Genomic DNA, 25,876 nt, shown 5'->3' with positions numbered 1-25,876 from the left:
AATACACAACTATTATACTCAATAAGAAGGACCCACTCGATCAGGGGGTGCAATTTGCCTTCTTCCCGAATGGAGCAGGATACCGAATGCCCTAAAGCGAATGTGAACAACTCCTTAGAATGGTCTGTGGACAAGCCGATCACATGGTGTCCAAGGGCTGGAGTCACCAGTAATCTGCTATATAGTATGATATGTGGTGGATTTTCCACCGCGGAAAAAATCTGCAGCAAATCCCCGCCATTTGGTGTAGGGTTTAATGTAGATCTGCAGCAGATTTCACTCCTTCAGTTGAAGGGGTGAAGTCTACCGTGGATCAGCAGAAAAACCTGCACCAAATGGAGATTTTGACATGGATTTTTCTATTGCAAAAAAATCTGCCATGTATGAGCATACCCATAATGTGTGAAGGAACCTGTCAAAATGTGTTCAATTTCTCTGCAGCTCCCCTACAGGGAAAACAAAGAATTACACCATTCCCATAGAATTCAATAGGTTATATATGCAATTGTGGGTCTTCCAGAGACACTTTGTAGTTGCTTTCTGATCTGACTAATAGATGACAGTCCATAAACTTTGAACTAGGCCATTTGCAGGGCTGGGGAAAAGAATAACCAAACTTCAGTTTTTCTCCTTTTTTAAACAGAATTTGCCATTTTGTAGGTTAATGCTGTAGAATGCGTTGGTGTAGGCAGACAAATTTTTTTTAAAGTTATTGTAGTCCATTTCTAAGCTGCGCAAGGTAAATATGGTTGCTGGAGAGATGATGTAAACAGTACAAGTTCATAAATAATAGTGCATTGTTACGCCCATTGGACCTGTGCCAGGGTGCTTTTTGCATTCTGTAGTACTGCAGTAAACACAGAGGATCTCGGACTTAAGTCAAAACTCACAAAACATAATGCTTAAGATGGTGGAAGACTAAAAAAATTGTATTCCACCTTTCTTCTTCCCAAAGCCCCTCACTCGATAGTTTTTTTTAGGTTGCATTTACACAGGCGAAACTCGGACCAATATCGTGCTTGTAAAACTGTGATTTTTAGTGTGAGCACATGAAAATCGGATGTATTTTCAATAGGAAACCGTGAAAATCGTACTCGCATGTACATGTGGGTGTAATGCGACTGTTTTTCTTATCTATTGGAAATATGATTTTTTTTTTGATCTTGTAGCACCATTGTGCGAGAAAAAAAAAAATTGCACATGATTAGATCCAGTTAAAACAATGGGGTCTATTTCCGTGTGACTTTTGTGCATCTCACAACGCACAAAACTCACATGGGAAACTCGCCTGTGTAAATACACCCTTAAAGGGGTCTCCCAGCCATAAATACTATTGATGACCTATCATCAGGATAGGACATCAATAGTTGATTGGCCGGGGTCCGCCGCTCAGGACTCAGACCGATCAGCTGAGAGGGCCCATGCTGTCAGTGCCGCAATAACAGAGGTAGGAGCAGAAGGTTTTGCGCCGACCTCTGTGCAGTGGGCAGCGGTTGTAGGTGCAGGCACGGCTCTCATTGAAAAAAATGGGAGTCGTGCCTGCAGTGTTAAGCGCCAGCCACTACATGGGAGGTCGGTGCAGATACGTCTTCTCCAAATACACAAAGGTCAGAAAGGAAAGCTCCGTGCCGACCTCCCATGTAGTGGCTGGAGCTTGTCCCTGCACGCATGGCACTTACAAAGGCCGGCCAGTATACAGAGGTCGGCACAGAGGTTTCTGCTCCGTCCTGTTATTGGGGCTCACAGCTGATTGCTCGGAGTCCTGAGCAATGAGCCCTGGCCAATCAACTATTGATGACCTATACTGATGATGAGTCAACAACAGTATTTATGCCTGGAAAACCCCTTTAAATACAAAAAAAGGCAATCCCTTCATAGTGTCACTGGTGAAAAAATGAAACAGCTCGGCTGAGATTTTATTGAGGCTCAGTAAATGTCAAAAAAAACTGTTTGTAATCCATAAAGTGTAAGCCCACACAAAGAGAATGCAACAAATGAAAGAGTAGGGATCATCCTAAAAAAATATGTCAATTAGAAAGAAATAAAAGAAAATAACTTCAGAAAACTCCCCATTTAGGATATTTCTTTCTCCAGTCATTTCACGGGGGTCAAAAATCCATAATCTACCTGTATTAAAAGCCATTTAAACCAATCTGTATAACTCAATTCATGTGCAAAACAAAAGTAAAATCCAACGCTATAAAGTGACAAGTACAAAACTGTAGACGGCTCTGGGTTTACTCATAGAAAAAGTTGCTCACGTAATCACAAATGTATAAATCCCCTTTGTCATAGCAGCAGCAGAAGATAGGTTTGAGCATAAACAAAGTATATTGGAAATAGAATTTCTTGGAAAAGAATCGAGCCCTTAAAGTCGGACCACGCTTGATAAAGAAAACCCAAAAATTTAAAAATAAATTAGAAGAGTAACTCTATGTGAGACACAATTAGGCAAAATACTCTCTAGACGCCAGGCCTCTGGCTCCTCCACAGTTCAAGAGGCACAAGGCCCTGATCTCGCCCCATCTTCCTGGACCCATGATTCGGTGAAGAACGATTATCATACAATCTTATTTTCATAACATTTATGTATTATTCTATGCGTTTTCAGAACCCCAGAATGGACTCGTCCCACAGCATCTCCTCTTCCGTCCTTTGGTCCTCAATCTTTTTAGTCTTTTTGTGTTTCTTGCCCTCTTTGTCGGCAGGCGGCTCCAGCTTCCTTTTCTTCTCTTTCCGGAGTTTGGACTTGTCCGCGGACAACTCTTCTGCTTTCTTTTCTCGCTCGCTGTCCTCTTTCCCTGAGTCGGAATCTTCCGTTTTCTGCTTTTTCCTCTCGTTGCTCTCGTTTTCCCGTTTGGATTTGCTGTGGTGGGGTTTTCGGTCTTTGTTTCTGTGCTCTTTTTTATGTCTTCTCTCCTTCTTGTAGGAGCCATTGCTTTCGTCTGAGGAGTAATCGTCACTGGAGTCTGGGCTGGATCGAGGGTGCTTTTTGTGCGGGATGGTTTTATTGGGTAATTTGTGCGTTGGCTTTTGAGGCCAGTAAGGCTTCTCCCAGCCGGCCAATCTAGGAGGATGATGTGGGTTATATGCGGGGTATGGCCTAGGGGGGGGAGGTGGGGGATAATTGTAAGTGGTTCCAGGACTAGTTTTTGGAAGAGGGGGTGCAGGAACAGGTTCTTCTTCCTCGCCGCTCTCATTGTCTTGCCTGAACTGAGTTTTGGGCTCCAGCCCTCTTGCTTTCTGTACTTTTATATAGTCTGCTAATTCATCTTGAAAAGAGTCGTATGACTTCTTTGTTGTCTTCATTAAATTAGCCACCATAGTCTCTCTGAGGATATAAAATGATACAGGAGTATATAAAGGTATATATTAGTATGATATGTCATCTCTATTAAGGAACAGAACTGTGCATCAATGGTTTGCTGCTGTAATTAAAGGGATATTCCCATCTAGCAAAGTGATAGCATGTCAATAGGATCCCAGGGGTCACATGCCCACATACCAATGAAGTGGCCATATCACTAAATTAGCGCGGAGTCCACTTTCATGTTTTCGCCGCACAGAGAACTGTAAGCCGGACCCCTATTAACTTAAATACAGCTGTGCTGCAGTTCCCTGTAAAGCTGGTGGCTGGAGCGCAACAGCGCAGGAAGAGCTGTAAATGGGCTGCAGCATTGAGACGTTCTATATAACCGGCCTCCATTCTGCACAAGAGATGAGCATCCCAATCCCCTTTACAATCCCATATTACCTAATAGTAATTGTACACGTGACTGATGCTAAAGTTCAGATTTGGGGGTGTGAAGCTATTGGCCTAACTACAGATATATCTTTACAGAGTGCCAACAATCACTTCTATTTGCATTTGTGCAGGCAATGTAGTAACTCAGTATGTACCTGCTTACCTATATACAGTAAGTAGCAAGATTCGGGTATATTACTCCACCTAGTGGTTTGTTATAGCATACACAAAGTAAACTAAAAGACAGATAGATACAAGATAGATATAGGATGGGTAGATCGGTGTGACATGGGTAGATGGGCTCAGGTGCAGCTGAACTAAATAGAAGACCCGAGGACCGGAGTGCGCGGCGGTGGGGAGGAGAGTACTTGTTTTATTCTTTTTTATAAAACGCACCCCCCCCCCCCCCCCAATGTCACAGCCACTTGGAAAAGCCCTTTAAGGCTAAAATAAATTCTGACATCATAACTGAATAGTCCATCATCTGTAGGTGGATCTCCAGGACTATTACTTACTTGATTTGGTGCTTGTTCCCCTGCATGTGGGACTGGTACATCTCTATAGAGGTCAGGGTAATGCTGCAGATTGGACACACGAAAATCCCTTCACCTGTCAATGAGAAAGAGCATGCAACTCTTACAGAATGTATTGGTACCCTTAAACCACGCGGGTTTAGACTTCCAGGGAGTTTTCTACAACTATCAGTTACCAAACGCACTAAAGTTGGAGTCAAACTGCTAATTTAAAAGGAACACACCAAGCAATACTGATCCACTGTTATGCTGAGCGCAGTGCATGAGGGGGCGGAGCATCTGTGTCATGCTCCGCCTCTCAGGGCCTGCATTAGGTATAACACACTGGAGCAGTTTTACTAGGACTGCTCCTTTTATAGCTATAGGATCTCTTTTGGAGGACTTGGCATGTTTGTTCTTACAGCCTATTGATTTCAATGCACGTCGTGAAGTTTATTTCCTCTGCAGGACTGATTGGCCGCATTGCCTACCAATAAACTAAAACCACCAGCAATCCCCGCTGGTATCTTTACCCATTGGCACGCACAAAAACAGCAAGTCAGTCCTGCGTGTTATTAATGGAAGAGCACTGAAACTGAAGAGTCGTTCACGGTAGTGACACTAGATTCTGTAATTGCTGTTTAAGCAGTTCTCTGTATGTTGTATGGACAAGTGTGTTTATGATTTTAAGCATCCGCACAGAGTTCCTCCTTACCCCCAGAGTCCATGGGGACCCCAGTATCTCCCATCTCTTCCATCATTTTTCGGCGTGCCTCGTTGCGGGCATGCTTCTTCCCACTGTAGTGCTGCTGGGCCACCAGGGGCTTGTTGAACGTGGCGCAGCACAGCTTGCAGTACTTGTTCGGGTCACTCAGGTCAATTGCATTATCACCGCAGGAAGCATTCGCGCCACCGTCCAGCTGGTTGGACTTCTCTGTCAGAGGAAACAATGTGGGATCTGACTCGGTGACAGCTGCGAAGGGAAAGAAGAGTGACAGCTGAGACGACACATGCCAGGTTGTAATGCAGACCCTGGACAGCACTGGCATTATACGCTGTGCATACTCCCAGTATGACCTACAAGGGGATGTCCCAGACTACATCCTCTTTCACGTAAATGCATTCACGTCACAAATACTATCAGACTTACTTACTGCTTATTTTTGAACAACAGCGCCGCTTTTGTCCATGAGCTGCATCTGGTATTGCAGCTGATCCTTAGATGCTCAGGACTGGACTGCAATACCGCATACAGCCAATGGGCAGAGGTGGCGCAGCTTCTGGATAAAAGGTAGATCATTCCTTTTGTCTAATCCTGTACAATGCCATTATTATATCTGCATATCAGGGTCATGTGACCACTCTGTGAGTTAAGCTTATGGATTCACACTGTTTATTTGCATGAGACTTCATTTGCCCAAACTGAGGCATCTGTTGTACTAGCCTACGGCAGTATACCTGTTTTCTGCGCTGATCCATAAAGGGCATCTAGTAAAAAATAATGCAAACTGCTTATTCTACTTTTTTTTTTTTTTATAAAGTTTACTATCAGAAAACCCTTTTAAAGACCGCAGGTTCCACTTTCATCATTGTATAGAAGAATTTTTGCAACTCTCCATTACACTTTGCCACGAATTCCTAATCTTTTGCAATATGTCTGCTTGCTGTTAGTTGAACAACATTCTTGTTTACATTTAGGCCTCATGTCCACGGGCGGGTCGGATTCCTCGCTACTTCCGGGTCCGCTGTACTGTGCATGGTCCTCACGGCTCGCCATCGGATATGCGCAGTAGAGATTTTTTAAAATTTCCCGTTTTCCTGTAAAATCCGTGGCCTCTCCGCAGTGTCAGCTGTGGGCAGGCCGCATATCAGACGGCTTCCATTGACTTTAATGGAAGCCGTCTGTGCGGCAACCACAGCAAAACTGAACATGCTGCAATTTGTTTTCTGGACCAAAAGGTCTACAAAACAAATCTGTGTGCTTTAATTAAGCTGCAAACGGCCCATGCTTGCCTATAGGCAGCTTGATTTGCGGATCATTCGCGCGGGTGACCCACAAATCAGATCTGCCCGTGGACATGAGGCCTTAGAGGCTAAAAGCTTGGACAGATCCAATATTTCGAAGTGGAAGGTTTGCTGCAATTATATCCTGTGGAAGGTAAACACATCAGTAGTACAAGCCTCTCCTGTCCTGATCATTTAATATAAAGATTATTATTAGAGATGAGCGAGCACCAAAATGCTCGGGTGCTCGTTACTCGAGACGAATTTTTCGCGATGCTCGAGGGTTCGTTTCGAGTAACGAACCCCATTGAAGTCAATGGGCGACCCGAGCATTTTTGTATTTCGCCGATGCTCGCTAAGGTTTCCTTGTGTGAAAATCTGGGCAATTCAAGAAAGTGATGGGAACGACACAGCAACGGATAGGGCAGGCGAGGGGCTACATGTTGGGCTGCATCTCAAGTTCACAGGTCCCACTATTAAGCCACAATACCGGCAAGAGTGGGCCCCCCCCCCTCCCAACAACTTTTACTTCTGAAAAGCCCTCATTAGCAATGCATACCTTAGCTAAGCACCACACTACCTCCAACAAAGCACAATCACTGCCTGGATGACACTCCGCTGCCACTTCTCCTGGGTTACATGCTGCCCAACCCCCCCCCGCACGACCCAGTGTCCACAGCACACACCAAAGTGTCCCTGCGCAGCCTTCAGCTGCCATCATGCCACGCCACCCTCATGTCTATTTATAAGTGCGTCTGCCATGAGGAGGAACCGCAGGCACACACTGCAGAGGGTTGGCACGGCCAGGCAGCGACCCTCTTTAAAAGGGGCAGGACGATAGCCCACAATGCTGTACAGAAGCAATGAGAAATATAATCCTGTGCCACCATCAGGAGCTGCACACGTGGGCATAGCAATGGGGAACCTATGTGCCACACAGTATTTATTCTGTCAAGGTGTCTGCATGCCCCAGTCAGACCGCGGTTTTTTATAAATAGTCACAGGCAGGTACAACTCCGCAATGGGAATTCCGTGTGCACCCACAGCATGGGTGGCTCCCTGGAACCCACCGGCTGTACATAAATGTATCCCATTGCAGTGCCCTGGACAGCTGAGGTAATGTCATGTTAAATGCAGGTGGGCTTCGGCCCACACTGCATTCCCCAGTCAGACTGGGGTTCTTTAGAAGTGGACACATGCAGTTACAACTCCGTGTGGACCGACAGCATAGGTGGGTGCCAGGAAGCCACCGGCGGTACATAAATATATCCCATTGCAGTGCCCAGCACAGCTGATGTAACGTCAGCTTTAATGCAGGTGGGCAAAAAATTTATTGGATTACACTGTAGACAAGGGCCCCAAAAAATTGGTGTACCAACAGTACTAATGTACGTCAGAAAAATTGCCCATGCCCAACCAAGAGGGCTGGTGAAACCCATTAATCGCTTTGGTTAATGTGGCTTAATTTGTAACTAGGCCTGGAGGCAGCCCAGTTAAAATAAAAATTGGTTGAGGTGAAAGTTTCAACGCTTTAATGAGCATTGAAATGTATAAAAATTGTTTACAAAAATTATTTGAGTGAGCCTTGTGGGCCTAAGAAAAATTGCCCGTTTGGCGTGATTATGTGAGGTTTCAGGAGGAGGAGCAGGAGGAGGAGGATGAACAGAATACACAGATTGATGAAGCTAAAAGGTCCCCGTTTTTGATGGTGATAGAGAACGATGCTTCCATCCGCGGGTGCAGCCTACGTATTGCTTAGGTATTGCTGCTGTCCGCTGGTGGAGAACAGAAGTCTGGGGAAATCCAGGCTTTGTTCATCTTGATGAGTGTAAGCCTGTCGGCACTGTCGGTTGACAGGCGGGTACGCTTATCCGTGATGATCCCCCCAGCCGCACTAAACACCCTCTCTGACAAGACGCTAGCCGCAGGACAAGCAAGCACCTCCAGGGCATACAGCGCGAGTTCAGGCCACGTGTCCAGCTTCGACACCCAGTAGTTGTAGGGGGCAGAGGCGTCACGGAGGACGGTCGTGCGATCGGCTACGTACTCCCTCACCATCCTTTTACAGTGCTCCCGCCGACTCAGCCTTGACTGGGGACCGGTGACACAGTCTTGCTGGGGAGCCAGAAAGCTGTCAAAGGCCTTAGAGAGTGTTCCCCTGCCTGTGCTGTACATGCTGCCTGATCTCTGCGCCTCCCCTGCTACCTGGCCCTCGGAACTGCGCCTTCTGCCACTAGCGCTGTCGGATGGGAATTTTACCATCAGCTTGTCCGCCAGGGTCCTGTGGTATAGCATCACTCTCGAACCCCTTTCCTCTTCGGTATGAGAGTGCAAAGGTTCTCCTTATACCGTGGGTCGAGCAGTCAGTACACCCAGTAATCCGTAGTGGCCAGAATGCGTGTAACGCGAGGGTCACGAGAAAGGCATCCTAACATGAAGTCAGCCATGTGTGCCAGGGTACCTATACGCAACACATGGCTGTCCTCACTAGGAAGATCATTTTCAGGATCCTCCTCCTCAGGCCATACACGCTGAAATGATGACAGGCAAGCAGCATGGGTACCCTCAGCAGTGGGCCAAGCTGTCTCTTCCACCTCCTCCTCATGCTCCTCCACAACGCGCTGAGATATAGACATAAGGGTGCTCTGACTATCCAGCGACATACTGTCTTCAACCGCCTCCGAGCGCAAAGCATCTGCCTTTATGCTTTGCAGGGAACTTCTCAAGAGGCATAGCAGAGGAATGGTGACGCTAATGATTGCAGCATCCCCGCTCACCATCTGGGTAGACTCCTCAAAGTTTCCAAGTACCTGGCAGATGTCTGCCAACCAGACCCACTTTTCTGTAAAGAATTGAGGAGGCTGACTCCCACTGCGTCGCGCATGTTGGAGTTGGTATTCCACTATAGCTCTACGCTGCTCAAAGAGGCTGGCCAACATGTGGAGCGTAGAGTTCCACCGTGTGGGCACGTCGCACAGCAGTCAGTGCACTGGCAGATTAAACCGATGTTGCAGGGTGCGCAGGGTGGCAGCGTCCGTGTGGGACTTGCGGAAATGTGCGCAGAGCCGACGCACCTTTCCGAGCAGGTCTGACAAGCGTGGGTAGCTTTTCAGAAAGCGCTCAACCACCAAATTAAAGACGTGGGCCAGGCATGGCACGTGCGTGAGGCTGCCGAGCTGCAGAGCCGCCACCAGGTTACGGCTGTTGTCACACACGACCATGCCTGGTTGGAGGCTCAGCAGCGCAAGCCAGAGGTCGGTCTGCTCTGTCAGACCCTGCAGCAGTTCGTGGGCCGTGTGCCTCTTCTCTCCTAAGCTGAGTAGTTTCAGCACGGCCTGCTGACGCTTGCCCACCGCTGTGCTGCTGTGCCGCGCGACACCGACTGCTGGCGACGTGCTGCTGCTGACACATCTTGATTGCGGGACAGAGGTTGCGTTGGAGGAGGAGGAGGAGGGTGGTTTAGTGGAGGAAGCATACACCGCTGCAGATACCACCACCGAGCTGGGGCCCGCAATTCTGGGGGTGGGTAGGACGTGAGCGGTCCCAGGCTCTGACTCTGTCCCAGCCTCCACTAAATTCACCCAATGTGCCGTCAGGGAGATATAGTGGCCCTGCCCGCCTGTGCTTGTCCACGTGTCCGTAGTTAAGTGGACCTTGCCAGTAACCGCGTTGGTGAGGGCGCGTACAATGTTGCGGGAGACGTGGTCGTGCAGGGCTGGGACGGCACATCGGGAAAAGTAGTGGTGACTGGGAACTGGGTAGCGCGGGGCCGCCGCCATCATACCTTTGAAAGCCTCCGTTTCCACAACCCTATACAGCAGCATCTCCAGGCTGATAAATTTGGCTATGTGCACGTTTAACGCTTGAGCGTGCGGGTGCGTGGCGGCGTACTTGCGCTTGCGCTCCAACACTTGCGCTAGCGACGGCTGGACGGTGCGCTGAGAGACATTGGTGGATGGGGCCGAGGACAGCGGAGGTGAGGGTGTTAGTGCAGGCCGGGAGACGGCAGTGCCTGTGTCCTGAGAGGGGGGTTGGATCTCAGTGGCAGGTTGGGGCACAGGGGGAGAGGCAGCGGTGCAAACCGGAGGCGGTGAACGGCCTTCGTCCCACCTTGTGGGGTGCTTGGCCATCATATGTCTGCGCATGCTGGTGGTGGTGGCTCCCCGGCTGATCTTGGCGCGACAAAGGTTGCACACCACTGTTCGTCGGTCGTCTGCACTCTCAGTGAAAAACTGCCAGACCTTAGAGCACCTCGGCCTCTGCAGGGTGGCATGGCGCGAGGGGGCGCTTTGGGAAACAGTTGGTGGATTATTCGGTCTGGCCCTGCCTCTACCCCTGGCCACCGCACTGCCTCTTCCAACCTGCCCTGCTGCTGCCCTTGCCTCCCCCTCTGAAGACCTGTCCTCAGTAGGCGTAGCAAACCTGGTGGGGTCAGTCACCTCATCGTCCTGCTGCTCTTCCTCCGAATCCTTTGTGCGCTCCTCCCTTGGACTTACTCCAATTACTACTACCTGAGTGATAGACAACTGTGTCTCATCGTCATCGTCCTCCTCACCCACTGAAAGCTCTTGAGACAGTTGCCGGAAGTCCCCAGCCTCATCCCCCGGACCCCGGGAACTTTCCAAAGGTTGGGCATCGGTCACGACAAACTCCTCCAGTGGGAGAGGATTCGGAACCATTGCTGCCCATTCTGGGCAGGGGCCCGGGAACAGTTCCTGGGAGTCTGCCTGCTCCTCAGAATGTGTCATTGTAATGGAGTGAGGAGGCTGGGAGGAAGGAGGAGCAGCAGCCAGAGGATTCAGAGTTGCAGCAGTGGACGGCGCAGAACAGACGGCGCAGAACACGACAGGACCTGCTCACACTGCTCATTTTCTAATAAAGGTCTACCGCGTGGACCCATTAATTGTGAGATGAATGTGGGGACGCCAGAAATGTGCCTCTCTCCTAATCCCGCAGCAGTCGGCTGCGATACACCTGGATCAGGAGCTCGGCCTGTGCCCACACCCTGACTTGGGCCTCCGCGTCCTCGCCCGCGTCCACGTTCTCTAGGCCTACCCCTACACCTCAGCATGGTGTATTACCAGTAGTGCAGAAACAGAACGCTGTAATTAAATGTGCCGCTTATTGGCCTGTGGTTGGAGGCTGACTTCGCTTACGGAACGCACAGCAGAGCCAGGAAAGAATTTTGCGCAAGCCTGCTGTAACACTTAGCTGGCTGTGTACTAATTAGGACTACTACCCCCAGCAGAGCCACAGTACACTCAGGACGGTCACAGGCAGCCCAAATAGAATGCTTTTTCCCAAATTTTTTTGGAAAAGCCCACTGCCTATATACACAGTATATCTCTTTCACTGTCCCTGGCTCACCACTACTGGCCCTGGACTATGTAAAATTACTGCAGACTGTTTCCCTCTGGACACGATGACAGCGGTGATGTGACGGGCAACGCAGAGCCAGGACAGAATTTTGCGCAAGCCTGCTGTAACACTTAGCTGGCTGCGTATGAATTAGGACTACTACCCCCAGCAGGGCCGCAGTACACTCAGGACGGTCACAGGCAGCCCAAATAGAATGTTTTTTCCCAAATTTTTTTGGAAAAGCCCACTGCCTATATACACAGTATATCTCTTTCACTGTCCCTGGCTCACCACTACTGGCCCTGGACTATGTAAAATTACTGCAGACTGTTTCCCTCTGGACAGGATGACAGCGGTGATGTGACGGGCAACGCAGAGCCAGGAAAGAATTTTGCGCAAGCCTGCTGTAACACTTAGCTGGCTGCGTATGAATTAGGACTACTACCCCCAGCAGAGACACAGTACACTCAGGACGGTCACAGGCAGCCCAAATAGAATGTTTTTTCCCAAATTTTTTTGGAAAAGCCCACTGCCTATATACACAGTATATCTCTTTCACTGTCCCTGCCTCACCACTACTGGCCCTGGACTATGTAAAATTACTGCAGACTGAGGACGCAATGCTCTGCATGGCCGATATACAAAAAAAAAAAAAAAAAATGTGCAACACTGCAAAAAGCAGCCTCAACAGTACTGCACACGGTTAGATGTGGCCCTAAGAATGACCGTTGGGGTTCTTGAATACTAAAATAACTCCTAACGCTCTCCCTATAGCAGCTCCGGCATCAGCAGCACTGTCCCTGAACTATGTCAGAATGCATCTGTGGCGAGCCGCGGGAGGGGCCGATTTCTATACTCGGGTGACACCTGATCTCGCCAGCCACTCACTGCAGGGGGGTGGTATAGGGCTTGAACGTCGCAGGGGGAAGTTGTAATGCCTTCCCTGTCTTTCTATTGGCCAGAAAAGCGCACTAACGTCTCAGAGATGAAAGTGAAAGTAACCCGAACATCGCGTGGTACTCGTTACGAGTAACGAGCATCTCGAACACGCTAATACTCGAACGAGTATCAAGCTCGGACGAGTACGTTCGCTCATCTCTAATTATTATGCATCAGTGCAGGTAACATTAAGTCCAGGCTGCTTAGTTTACAGAGGATTGTCAAGTGTGGGGCTGGTACAAATGTTAAGCCTATAGGCATAAACAAGAATGCTCCCCTCCACCGTCAGCAAGAAACGTTCTGGCCAACGGCGATGAAGCAGAGCCGTATCCGTCCGTGGGTTGTGTTTGTTACTGTCAGAGAGGTGGCGGACGGACTGATCGCACCACTCTGCTTCCTAAATGGACCGTTTTGGTCGTTAGAGGGTAACTGCTGTTCAAGCAATTGAATGAACAAGGAGCTACACATCATAATGTCCGACTGTCTAGGAGCCAATTTCCTTGGCAGAGGTCTACGGGGCGGCCGTCCTCACCTGCTTCTACTTGGGCGTTCTCCTCGGGGTCGGCTGACGGCTCGCTCTGTTCTCCACTCATCTGCCTCAGCTTCTTGGCATGGATCTTCCCGATGTAATGGGACTGGGCAACAACTGGAGAGCTGAACACCATATTGCAGAGGCTGCAGAACTTGTTCTTGTCCAGAGAGAAGCTTTTCTCCACCTAACACGACACAACAGGACGATTTATTACAAGTACAAGAGGGGTGTTGTTATCATGGCACTGGGGCTGTTGTACAATGCCAACATACATAGAGGGGTCAGCTGCGCCATTTTTAATCTTGCTTTGTGACACATAAGATAGATTAACCCCCTAACAGTCCCATTAACCTCTTAACCTGCCAAAATGGAAATTTATGTCCTGCCTGTGGGGTACTTAACGCAAGTAGACGTAAAATAATGTCCTGTGGATGGTGCCATCCCAGAGAGGGAGCTGGCTGTGACTGATGGCTGTGGGGATGAATAAGCAAGCTCTGCTGGTAAGGCCCTAGATGCCGCTATCATAGCTGTTATGGTTCAAGTCCCCTACAGGGACATAAAAGGGTGTAATATATATATGTATATTAGTGTAAAAAAAAAACAACAGTATTAAAAGTAATCAGAAAAATAACTTTTGTGCACTTTCCCCTATTTGTATAAAAGAAGAATGTAAAAATCCAACATATTTTGTATCATTGTACCCATAAGGACCTGTACAATAAAGTGAACAGACTATTTATCATGCACGACAAAAATTGTAAAAAAAAAAATGTTTTTAAAAAGCAGAGGAAAATGCTTAATTTTGTTTGTTTTGCCTCCCAAAAAACGCAATAAAAGTGATCAAGAAAGCCCATTGTACCCCAAAATGGCACCAATAAGAACAACAGCTCGTCCCACAACAGACAAGCCCTCACAGAGCTGCGACCATGGGAAAAAAAAAAAAAGTTATAGCACTTTGAATGAAACATTCTAAAAAAAAATTTTTTTTACTGTGCAAAAGTGGAAAACCTAAAAAAAATAGTAACTTTGGTTATAATCGTAGCTCTCATACGGCCAAGTGGATGGACAAATAAAAAAAGTTATGGCTTTTGAAAAGTGAAGATACAAATCCCCCAAAAATCGTTGTGTCCTCATGACCAAAATAGGTTGTGTCCTTAAAGGGGTTGTCCCGCGGCAGCAAGTGGGTCTATACACTTCTGTATGGCCATATTAATGCACTTTGTAATGTACATTGTGCATTAAATATGAGCCACACAGAAGTTATTCACTTACCTGCTCCGTTGCTGGCGTCCCCGTCTCCATGGCTCCGTCTAATTTCGCTGTCTTCTGGCGTTTTTAGACGCGCTTGCGCAGTCCGTGCTTCTGCCTGGTGAATGGGGCCGCTCATGCCGGAGAGCAGGTCACCGCGTTGTCATCGTAGCTCCGCCCCGTCACGTGTGCCGATTCCAGCCAATCAGGAGCCTGGAATCGGCAATGGACCGCACAGAGCCCACGGTGCACCATGGGAAAAGACCCGCGGTGCATCGTGGGTGAAGATCCCGGCGGCCATCTTGGTTAAGGAAGAAGTAGGAAGAAGGAAGAAGTCGCAGAGCGGGGATTCGGGTAAGTAATATATATTTTTTTTATTTGAACACATCCCTTGGGTTTGTCCTGCGCCGAACGGGGGGCCTATGCACAAAAAAAAACAACAAAAAAACGTTTTGGCGCGAGACAACCCCTTTAAGTGGTTAAATTTGGAAAAATCCTCCTAAAAATGAAACACCTTTTTTTGTACATTGGCGAGGGTTTGCCACCTGGGACCCCCCACCATTCAGCTGTAAGCCGAGCCTTTCTGCTCATGCACTGAGCTGATTTCTGCTCCCAGTCCAGTCCACATTCCCCACGTGGTGTAAATATTAGGTTACTTTTATTCTACACGTCATTGTGATTATAACACCACATTTATAGAGGTTTGATTATTTTTCACTACTTTTGCACATAAAAACTTTCTTTTTGTAAAAAAAATAAAAAAAAAATAAACCTTTTTGTGTGGCGCCACATTTCAGTACTGGAGCATTTTTATTTATCCACTGACAAAACTATGTGAAGGCTTGTTTTTTGCAGGATGACTTGTAGTTTTATTGGTACCATTTTTCAGTATTTGTATCTTTTTGATTACTTTTTATTCCTGTTCTGAGGTGTACAGAAGAGAGTTATTTTGCCATTTTCTTTTTTAGTTTTTTGTTACATTGAGTTTACAGTAATGGATGATGTAATATTTTATGGTACGGGGTGTTATGGATGTGGTGATACCAATTCCGTGTAGCTTTTTGGTAGCCGTTTCTTTTTTTTTAATATATACAGCGTTGTGTAAAGGACAAATAAATATTTTTTTTACTGAAAAAAGTTTAGATGTCACGATCAGCAATGATTGCAGCATGTACGGGCTAAACAGCATAGATAAATGATCAGATGATCAAATGTCCATCTTTTCTGGGGAAAGAAAGACCTTTATATGTGACAAAGAGCAAATATGTTCCCTGATTGATTGAGGGAGGTGATAACGGAACAAAAGGTCCATGTCACCCCTTCCCTGGGACAGACATGAGAATGACAGATCATTCGACGCTGCCTGCTCGTGTCCCTTGTCCTTCCGCCTCTACTCTGCACACAGATTGAAGTCATAGATGTAAATTCAGTTCTCCCAGACCCACTTCAAACGGCTGTGGTTCCGATTCTATCACTGCTACCGACATGCTTGGTGTTAAAATGACACCAAAAGCATGTTGGTATGCACTGATATAACTGGAGCTACAACCATTTGAAGTAGAACAAGTTCAGTTCATCCAGAACTATAATGTCCTTTACCTGTAGAACGAGCTCCGTTCATGGTAAACTGTACGGAGGAAGGGGCGGGTAGGGCTTGAAAGAAAATGCAACAAAAAGGATGTGGCTAGAAATCTAGCGATGGTTGGGTCAAGTTTATTTTTGATTGATAGAATATTGATCCATAGGATTGGTGAAAAGTCTAATTGGTATGGGCTCACTGCTATCTCCACTATTCCTGAAAATGAGGGTCCTGTGCCCCTCTCCTCTTCACTGAGGAAACACTGCAGTCTCTGCAGTGAGGAGCAGATTGAGTAGAGCAGTGGTCACACATGCGCAACATCCCTCCATTCATTTCAATGGGGCCGGCGGAAATAGCCAAGTAGAAGCGCTCTGCTATCTCCAGCAGCACCACTGATGGTGAATAGAGCAACGCTGCACATGCTCGACTACTGCTCCATTCAATGCCCTTCTCACGGTTGGGAGTGCAGTGAGGAGAGCAGGACAGAAGACCCTTGTTTTTGGGTTGATGGGGCTCTCAGCGGTAAGACCCCCACTGACCAGACTTGTCACCAATCCTATGGATAGGTGCTAAAAGTTGAAGACCCCTTAATCTGCTAAACACTCATGTCTTATATGCATGAGGCGCGGTGAATGTATAGATGATTTCACGAGCAGCGGCTTATGTATTAGGTTGAGCGCACCATGGTAAATGGTTCGTATACCCTCTGTAAAGTGCCGTTCTTGCCAGAGTATTGACCTTTGGGTTCGAAGATAATGTAAATGATTAAGAGGTTTCACTGAAGTGTAAAAGCCTAGAAGAAAACTTACATGAAACTCAACATGATCCACTTTCTGCTTCTTCTTATAAGTTAATTCTTCTAGCTCTTGTTTCAGGAAATACAGCCGGACTTTTTGAGCGTGCCTTTTACCCTGCGGAAATTGGGCAAATATCATATCAGAATTCATAAGGTTTTCTGTCTTAAAGCAATAAGGCTTAAAAAGGAAATTAACTTATCCCCTATATCAGTGTTTCCCAATCATCAATCCTCGCCACCCCTCAACAGGGCAGGTTTTCAGGATTTGCTTAGTATTGCAGAGGTGATGTAATTAGTGCCTCAGATAGGTGTTCTCTCTAAGGAATATCCTCAGGCCATGAGCTGTTGGGGTTCGTGAGGACAGGATAGGAGGTGAGTACCTGATCGCGAGGCTCTGACTGTTTGGACCCTCTCGGATCACAAGAACGGAGGTCTTGAAGATCCCCGCATGAATGGAGAATATTGGCTGAAGGTACAGTTACACCCCACTCCCTACATAGCGTATACATAAATTATACATAAATGTGGCAGTCCAGAACGGTCACGCTCCCTCCTGACAAGCCAGGCCCCCATTTCGGGAAAGTGGCACAAAGCGAAATGATTTGGACCGACCTCCCCCATGTGTATAAGGCCTACGTCCCGTAACTGTTGGGTTGTATCATTATGTAATAACTAGTGATTTTCTATTGTAGGGTGAAGTTTGGATTTGGAAATAGAGTCTCGTACCTCATAATGTGCATTTCTGTGGGCTTCAAACTGTAGGACGGCCCCACACACCCGACAGAAGGTGTCTGTAAAAAGTTCCTTTTTGGTTTTTTCATCCAGTACTATTTCTGTGGAATAAAAATGGAAAACACTCAGCAAATCACGCCAGTATAGCAGCAAGCACGGTCCTAGGTAACAAGTCATGTATGCGGCCCCCATTACATCTACGTAAGTATCATCCATGGTGGCCCTTGGAAACAGACAGCAGTTGATTTCCACCTGGTTGTCAGATGTGTTATGTTGAAGAGCACTACTCCATGCCAACAGGTAGGGTGGAGAGGCCAACAGCAAGAAGGCTCCACGGGATGTTATAAACTGTTGGTCCAACCAGTAGACAATTCTTGGGCTCGTCCAGAGGATCATTGAGGTCGTCTACATCAGGGGTCCCCAACTCTAGTCCTCGGGGCCACCAGCAGGTCATGTTTTCAGGATATCCTATGGTAAGAACACCTGTGGCAATGTCTGAGCCACCAACAATAATTACATCACCTGGGCAACACTGAGGAAATCCTGAAAACATGACCTGTTGGCGGTCCCTGAGGACTGCAGTTGGGGAACCCTGGTCTACATGGTCTGCAGGGAACCAGTATTAAATGGCAGCCACTCAAGATCAATGGCCGTCCGTGTAATGCAAAGCCAGATTGTGTTTACCAGAACTGGACATGGATGTCCCGAACAGGCAGTCCGCCGCCCCTCTGATGTGTGAATGCCCTACAATGGAGCACCTTTAAGTAGTCGAGTGAACGATGAATTTAGTCCAACTACTAGAAGGTCATGTTGTGTAGATGCTCGTCTGTAATAGCCATTCATTTGCTGACATTGATCACTAGTGTATCTGGGCCTTTAGAGAACACTGTGGATATTTATTAACCCCTTAGTGACACACATACGGCTATAGAAGTGCTAACTGAAGATAGCCATGTAGTTAGGATGTTGAAAGCAGTCTATAGCGAATGCTGCGTAAGGAGGCGGGCCTGCTCCGTATACGGTGGGCATCGGCTGTCTATGACAGCTGACATTCGCCGGTAACAGTCGCGATCAGAGAGAACACTGGTCGTGGTTATTAACCCTTTACAATGTCCTGATCAGGATTTAAATGTACAGAACTGCCCACCTCCCACGATGATATCACGGAGATGCCACCTTAGTGTCATGGCAGCCCGCAGCCTTCTGAACGCTCCAGGGCAGCCATGATCGTTTGTCTATTAAAGACGTGCCTATGCTACATCTTTAACAGGCAGCTTGTTAAAATACAGCATAATGCAATACTATGTTACTGCATTATATTATATAAGCAAACAAATGATTACAAGTTCAATTTAAAAAAGTCAAAATAAAGATAAATAGGGGGAAATGTACTAAGCCTGGTGTTTCCTGTGCCGGGCTTAGTATAATTCCCTCAGCGCAGGCCTCTTCATGTATTCAGCGCATCCTTGGCACCTTGGTGTGCCTTCACTGAAATATACGCTGGGTCCCAACCAGGCATACATTTCTGGCAAAATTTCTACATAAATCTGTTGGTCCAAGGCAGCCACACCCTTTCCCAAAAGCCCTGGGCACTTTTTGGAAGAGGCAGGACAGGCAGGCACAGGGGGAAGAAAAGTTGCAAAAGTTTTGTGCAAGCCGGGCTTGCCAAAAATTAGCAACTTTTCTATGCCAGTAATCTGACAGAGATTAGTAATAAATGTACCCGCATTGATTTCAATGAGAGCCGTGCCTGCAGTTACAAGCACCGGCCACTATTTGAAGGTCGGTGCAGAGACATCTGCTCCAACACCTCTGTATTAGTGGCGCTGACAGCATGCGCCCGCTCAGCTGATCGGTCAGGGTCCCAAGCAAAGGAACAGGCCGATAAACTATTGATGACCTTTTCTGGAAAATCCCTTTAAGTATTAGTATATAACAACAACTATATACATTTGGTATCGCTGTACTCGTACCGACCCACAGAGTGAAGATAGCAATACGATTGTGGTTATTTTCCCGCTTCACTCCGATTAGAAAATGCAAGTCTTCCAGTACATTACATGGTACATTAACAAGCCCGGGTGTAGATATGTCACCCAAAGTGCGAATACCAGAACTGCAGACACAGGGGCTTCAATAACCTTGGTCATGGAAGGGTTAATGAGGTTTTTGGGGCTGACAGATGATGTCTTCTGGGAGGGCCATCAGTAGAGCGGACACCATGACCTATTTTGTCAGCTTATAATTGAATATTTACTGAAAAATGTTAAAATGAAGTTAAAGTAAATGTGCTGTGAAGTACATGAAACGTGTCGCCGCCGCAGGCCACGCCCCCCGTACCTTTATTGCCTCTTTCTAAAAGTAACGAGAGAAACCCAACGAGCCCAAGAGTCCTAAATGAGCCCTGTGCTCCGCGTTATACCGCACAGCCTGCAGTAAACCCCACTATGACGTCCAATGTCTTTTTCTCCTTCTTGCTTTTCCCCAGCGGTATCACAAATCAGAACGTTTTTTGCAGACGTAGCTTTTTGTGGAATTTACCGCACCATATAATGTACTAAAAACGTCTCAGTGGAGTGAAATTAAAAAAATGCGATTGCGCCATTTTAATGGGGTTTTTGTTCTTACAAACGTACAAACTGCAGCAAACATGACGCTCCCGTTATTCTATTGGTCGGTACGATTGCGAGGATTCCAAATTTATATACTTTTTTTCGTGTACTATGTTATTTTTAACCGTATCTAAATAAAGTTATTTTCTGTCGCCTTCTTCTGACTGCCATAACTTTCTTCATTCTGGCAATGCGCATTCTTTTTCACGGCGGTCACTGTGTGGTATAAATAATGTATTCTTTTACGGAGGCAGCGATACCAATTATGTTTAGTTATTTAAATTATAAAGAGGGGAAAAGCCTTAATAGGGAAACATTTGGCTGCCATGACACCCAGACAGCATCTAGACGCCGATCAGCCAGCTGAACATCCATGAATAAGGCTGTCGGACCAATGATCATTCTGAATGCGGGCAGCTTGTTTTGTCCACCTAAATAAACTGAAGGCTCTTTTGCACGTGATGTCTATGAGCATCAACGAACAATGATCGTCAAGATCGGTGGTTGTTTACAGTGCCTTTACACGGACTGATCAGACACCATTGGGGGATAAACGACTGATCATCCGCCCCTCACTGTGGACAGCACACCCCCCGTTCACATGAGATGTGCTGCCGGGAATCACGACTTCTGGCTGCACAAAACATGCAATCAGTTAACAAACGAGCCGAGTGCTGCCCTGTTCACATGGGGCAACTCCTTTGACTAAGCCATCAGTTCCTTACTCTATTCTACCTCAAAGGAGTTATCCGGTTGTAAGCCACTGATGGCCTATCTGTAATATAGGTCATCAATAGTAGATCAGTAGTAGTCTGCCACAGGGACCTCTGCCAATCAACTGGTCGTCTGGCTGGCATACTAGAGTGCCAAGCTGATTTTTACAGGAAGTGGCCAGCCCCGTTCTCACTGCAGTGGCCAAATTTGGTATTGTAGGCATTGAAGTGAGCAGGAACGTTGCCTGTAATATCAAGCCAGGCCACTGCAGCAAGAACGGAGCTGTCCGCTTCCTGCAAAAATCAACTCTCTGTAGGAGCATACTGGCCTGCCAAACAGCTGATCAACAGGAGTTACTGGTGGCGAACTCTCGCCAAACAACTGTCGATGGCCTATTCTAGGGATCAATTGTTTACAACCAGACAACCCCTTTAAGTTTGTGCAAATATAGATTTCATAGGAAATGTAACTATAGGGCTCATGTCTTCTAATTTTTTTCAATAGCTTTTACTGTTTCTCCTAAGTTTCGCCAGCACTGAAGTTCTCTGCATATACCCCCTCCAGTGACGTACAGGCAATCTGGGCCCTAGAAAATAAATACACCCCCACCCCACCCCCCAAGACATGTCAGGTAGGTAGGAGGTTATTAGCAGTCTCAGAAGCCATTCAGTACCCAGCTGATCTATTATAGCCTATTCCTATGTGATTCACATGGCCCCAGGGATGACAGTCTACATAGACCGATTGTCTTTAAAGCCATGTGCCTAGTGGAAAGGTATATTATATTTGAGAAGAGTGTGCGCTCAGACAGGCCCACCTCATCGATGCCAGCAGTGTTACTTGCACGGAAAGCTAGAATTGGCATCAGAACCTCTACGATTCAATGTCTCTGTGATTCTAGGTGATGCAACAGTGTAAGTCATCTGAGACGCTTGTGTGATATGGCGGCGTGCCAACAGAAGTCAGCGGCATCCTCCTGCAGAGCCATGCAAAGTTACATGCCAACCCTTGATCTTGGGTCTCGCTTACGTTGAGACAGGTGGCTGTTATTTTCTCTAGCGCCATGGCTCTAGGTAATACAGGGGGAACGCACGAGGGGCCTTTCACATATTGCACCAAAAGACGCAGCTATATCTGCAGTTGCGGATTTCCGCCCCGTAACCTACGTGTATACATGCAGATTTTGGTGTGGAATTTTCTGCACCGTTTGGTGGGTTATTGGGGAATAACCTCCCGTATGAAAGGCCCCCAAGCGACCGTGTTAGAGGGGTCTCTGTACCTCGGTGCCACGTGGTATGTGTGTAATAAGGGGTTCCTGGGGTGAAGACTATGCTTACAGCTCAGTATATCAATTTGTTTTCCCTGCAGACTTTTTGCACAGGGGACTTGCTGATCACTTCTGCTGAATCAGCTTATCACAGGGGGGTCCCAGAAGGTTGAAGGGGTTTGCTGGCATATGAACTATTAGGGCCCATTCACATGGGAATATATGGGTGCGCAATATGCAGAAATAGATCCCATAGAATTCAATGGGTTTCATCACAAGCATGTATTTGGCATGCGCAAATGCGTTGTGCAAGCCCACCCCCAACAAAAAAACGCAGCATTTTACTGCACATTTGCACAAAAAAAGAACACATCAGGCTCTCACTAAAGAATTTGGCCATTTAAAAGGCTGGGAGTGTTGGTGCGGATTTTTTTGCACAAGCAATTACAGTAAAGAAAAAAACGTAGTCACGCGCAATTATGGAACTTTCATTCCGCAAAAACGTATGCAAGTACGCTTATGCTCGTTTGAAGGGGCCCTTACTTATTTTCCCTCAGCTGATCACCATTGACCAGCTACTTAAAGGGGCCACGGTTCACGGGTAAGTGGCATGTGACATCACGTTCATTGGTCACATGGCCTAAGAGCAGCCTGGTATGCACTGAAGTGACAGTGACGCTTACATGAGCCGCTGTCACTTCAATCAACTGATCGGTAGGGATCCCTAGTTATAGACCTTACTAGTCAACTACTGATGACCTATCCTGAGGATGGGTAATCAACAGTTTAGTCCCCAAAAACTACTCAAACAAAAAAAGGTTGCATGTGAAGACAGCCCCTCCACCACGGCAAGGACGACGTCCTAACATCCCAGTTACTACAGAAGTTGAATGCTTAATGACAAGCAGTGGATTGCAGAAAGGCAGTCACTGCGTCAAACAAGAAATTTGTAATGAAAGTTTATTACAAGATTGATGCGACACACGCAGGCTACTGGATGACAAGGAGTTGTCTGACTAGTTAGTGTCCTTTTAACTTATTTGTACTGTTTTATAGGGACTTGAACTAGCGATCGTTTGATCGCTTATACAATATACTGTCCAGCATGGTGGATAGTACTGCTGCCTTGCAGTATTGAGGTCCTGGGTTCAAATCCCACCAAAGACAACATTTGCATGGAATTTATATGTTATTTTCATGTTTGTGTGGGTTTGCCCCCACACTCCAAAAACATATTACTAGATTAATTCAGACTGTGATGAGGACTGCAGAATACGCATGTGATATACAAAAGTGTGAAATAAATAAATATACTGCAACACTTCAGTATTGCAGTATATTGTATTTCTGCATGAATTCTATTAAGCCCTGCCACAGGAACGGCTTATTAGACAGAAATACATGGCAGCTCTGAAAACCTTCACAATCTCAATGCAAAGGGCCATTGGGGAGACAGAGAAAGCTCCCTCCCTCTGTCAGACCACTTAAATGCCACTGTCAGAATGGACAGTGACATCTAAACGCCGCAATCAGAGTTACACCAGATCACAACTACTGCAGAAGGGTGTTAACTGTGAAAGACAGCTGACGCCACCACGTATGGAGCAGGCCCGCTGACAGAGGGCATAAATATATGCCAGCCTAATGCAGAGGGTGGCAAGCCATCAATCACAGATTAAGTAGAAATCTATAGTGCAGTACAACCCGGTACTGGTGTATCTTGTCTCCACCACAAGTGTGGGTGGAGACCTAGTGATGGGTTGTTACGCCAACAAGCTGCTGATTGGCTGGCTGCAGCAAGGTCCTAGCAGCGTGGAGTGAGTTTTGCAATGGATGGCGGGTTAGGGTTAGTTTGAGTGTTAGGCTTACATTATTAGCTGTAAATGCTTCCATGGAAGCATTATCAGTAGAGATGAGCGAGCATACTCGCTAAGGGCAATTACTCGATCGAGCATTGCCCTTAGCGAGTACCTGCCCGCTCGGGAGCAAAGATTCAGCTGCCGGCGGTGAGCAGCGGGGGAGGGATGGAGGGGAGATCTCTCTCCCTCGCTCTCTCCTGCTCACTGCCGCAACTCACCTGTCACCCACGCTGGCAGCCGAACCTTTTCTTCCGAGTGGGAAGATACTCGCTAAGGGCAATGCTCGATCGAGTAATTGTCCTTAGCGAGTATGCTCGCTCATCTCTAATTATCAGCTAATAAGTAAGCCTAAAACTGAAACAAACTCTAACCCGCCATCCAAGGCAAAGCTCAGTCTCCACGCTGCTAGGACCTTGCCACTGTTGTCCCTGCTGTGAGTGTTTTTGTCCGGCACTGTGGGACTTCTGACATGTAATGTCCCTCCGGTGCCGTGCCTGTGGCCTCCCTGCTAGGTTCCCCTCTGTCATCGGCGTTCTGTGTGCACTTCCGTCCAGCCTCTTCAGTGCTACCCTTACACCAATCCACTGGACTCACGGAGGTGTCTGCCGGAGTAGGCTCGCTGCTGAGCTCACACACGTCCCTTGTGGCAGAGTGCCATGTGCGTTCCTGTCGGCCCGATCATGCAATGCAGCTGTCTGTGCCTGCCCCTGTGCCGCTGCGCTCTCACACACACACACCTCCCTGCCACCGGTCACTGTCTCCTGGAGCAAGGTGCTACCACCGTGGGGACAGAGATTTGCCTTGGGTGGAAAGTTAGTTTTGCTCCGTTTCAGTGTTCTTAAGGCTTACATCATTTTCATGGAAGCATTAATCAAGTAAGCCTTAACACTGAAAGAAACCCTCCAAGGCAAAACCTCACTCCCCGCGCTTCTAGGACCTTGCACCAGCAGCCAATCAGCAGCTTGTGGGCGTAACAGCCCATCACTAGGTCTTCACCCACACTTGTGGTGGAGACCAGATACACCAGTACCGCACGAGCCATCCGTTCCATGCAATGTTGCGTCATTAGTTGTAAACTGTTTCTGCCATAAGGCATCCAGCACAACCTGCAATTAGTCTGAGGCTGTGCTCACATCAGAGACTCGGTTTGGAACCTCCATTGCCGATTTCCACAAAGACTTGAATCAAACAGTGCAGTAGCTACAAGCCACCCGTCCCCGGGTTTGCTAGCTCAAGTTGAATAGAATGGCGGAACAGTTGTAGGCCCTGGATCAGGATATAGGGGAATCCAGACCTCATGACTATGTGAAGCACCTGTCCCGGCTATCACTAGTGGTAAGTAAGCCTGCAGATCAGACACTGAAAGGGGCAGTAACGTATGAGGACATCTGTAGGGGGCAAGTTCAATATTACGATCCTTCTTTTCCCCAACATCATAAAAAATAAATCTTGTTATTTGTATAGCACCAACTTATTCCGCAGCGCTTTCAGGCATTTATTACCCCCTACCAAGCTGGGTACTCATTTTACCAACCTCGGGAGGATGAGTCAACTACCTCAACCATGAGGGAATTGAACTCGCAACCTTCAGGTCATGAGCGAAAGCCTAGGACTGCTTTTCTGTTGCCTTAGCACTCTGCGCCACAAGAGGCTCTTTTGAGAGAGAGGTAAGCCCCCCCCCCCCCCCCACCACATACATTATAGAGCCATTCAATTCCACCCTTATGAGTGGGTTCGTACGATTAAACTCTAATGTGTATGGGGTCTTTAGAAAATTCCAGTGAGTCACATACTGGAGCACTGGGTATGGGAGTGCCCTCTTGCTGCGTCACTGGGTATTGTGGTTCTTTCTAACTGAGGCACTGCATATGGAAGCACTCTGGCTTGGGTACTGGGTACGGAGGTACTCTCTCGTTGGGGCACTGGGTACAGGATCAACATAGGAAATTTATTTACAGATTTATACCAGAATCCTAGTG

General features: G+C 47.2%; 1 protein-coding gene across 1 annotated transcript in view; it reads right to left on the bottom strand.

Annotated features, from left to right (window-relative positions):
* Window positions 1–1,880: 1,880 nt before the first annotated feature.
* The window catches only part of KRCC1 (lysine rich coiled-coil 1), a 38,557-nt gene continuing 14,561 nt past the window's right edge, over window positions 1,881–25,876 (bottom strand). The window contains exons 2-7 of the mRNA XM_066572966.1: window positions 17,440–17,546; window positions 16,727–16,828; window positions 13,091–13,274; window positions 4,973–5,230; window positions 4,261–4,354; window positions 1,881–3,331 (exon numbers count right to left, since the gene is read on the bottom strand). Coding sequence (XP_066429063.1) covers window positions 2,608–3,331; window positions 4,261–4,354; window positions 4,973–5,230; window positions 13,091–13,274; window positions 16,727–16,828; window positions 17,440–17,546 — 1,469 coding nt within the window. The 3' untranslated portion in view covers window positions 1,881–2,607. The remainder of the gene's footprint in view (window positions 3,332–4,260; window positions 4,355–4,972; window positions 5,231–13,090; window positions 13,275–16,726; window positions 16,829–17,439; window positions 17,547–25,876) is intronic.

Source organism: Eleutherodactylus coqui, chromosome 7 (assembly GCF_035609145.1).
Source record: "Eleutherodactylus coqui strain aEleCoq1 chromosome 7, aEleCoq1.hap1, whole genome shotgun sequence".
Lineage (NCBI taxonomy): Eukaryota > Metazoa > Chordata > Amphibia > Anura > Eleutherodactylidae > Eleutherodactylus > Eleutherodactylus coqui.
Note: the sequence above shows the minus strand (reverse complement) of the source record. Positions and strands in the feature narration are given on the sequence as shown.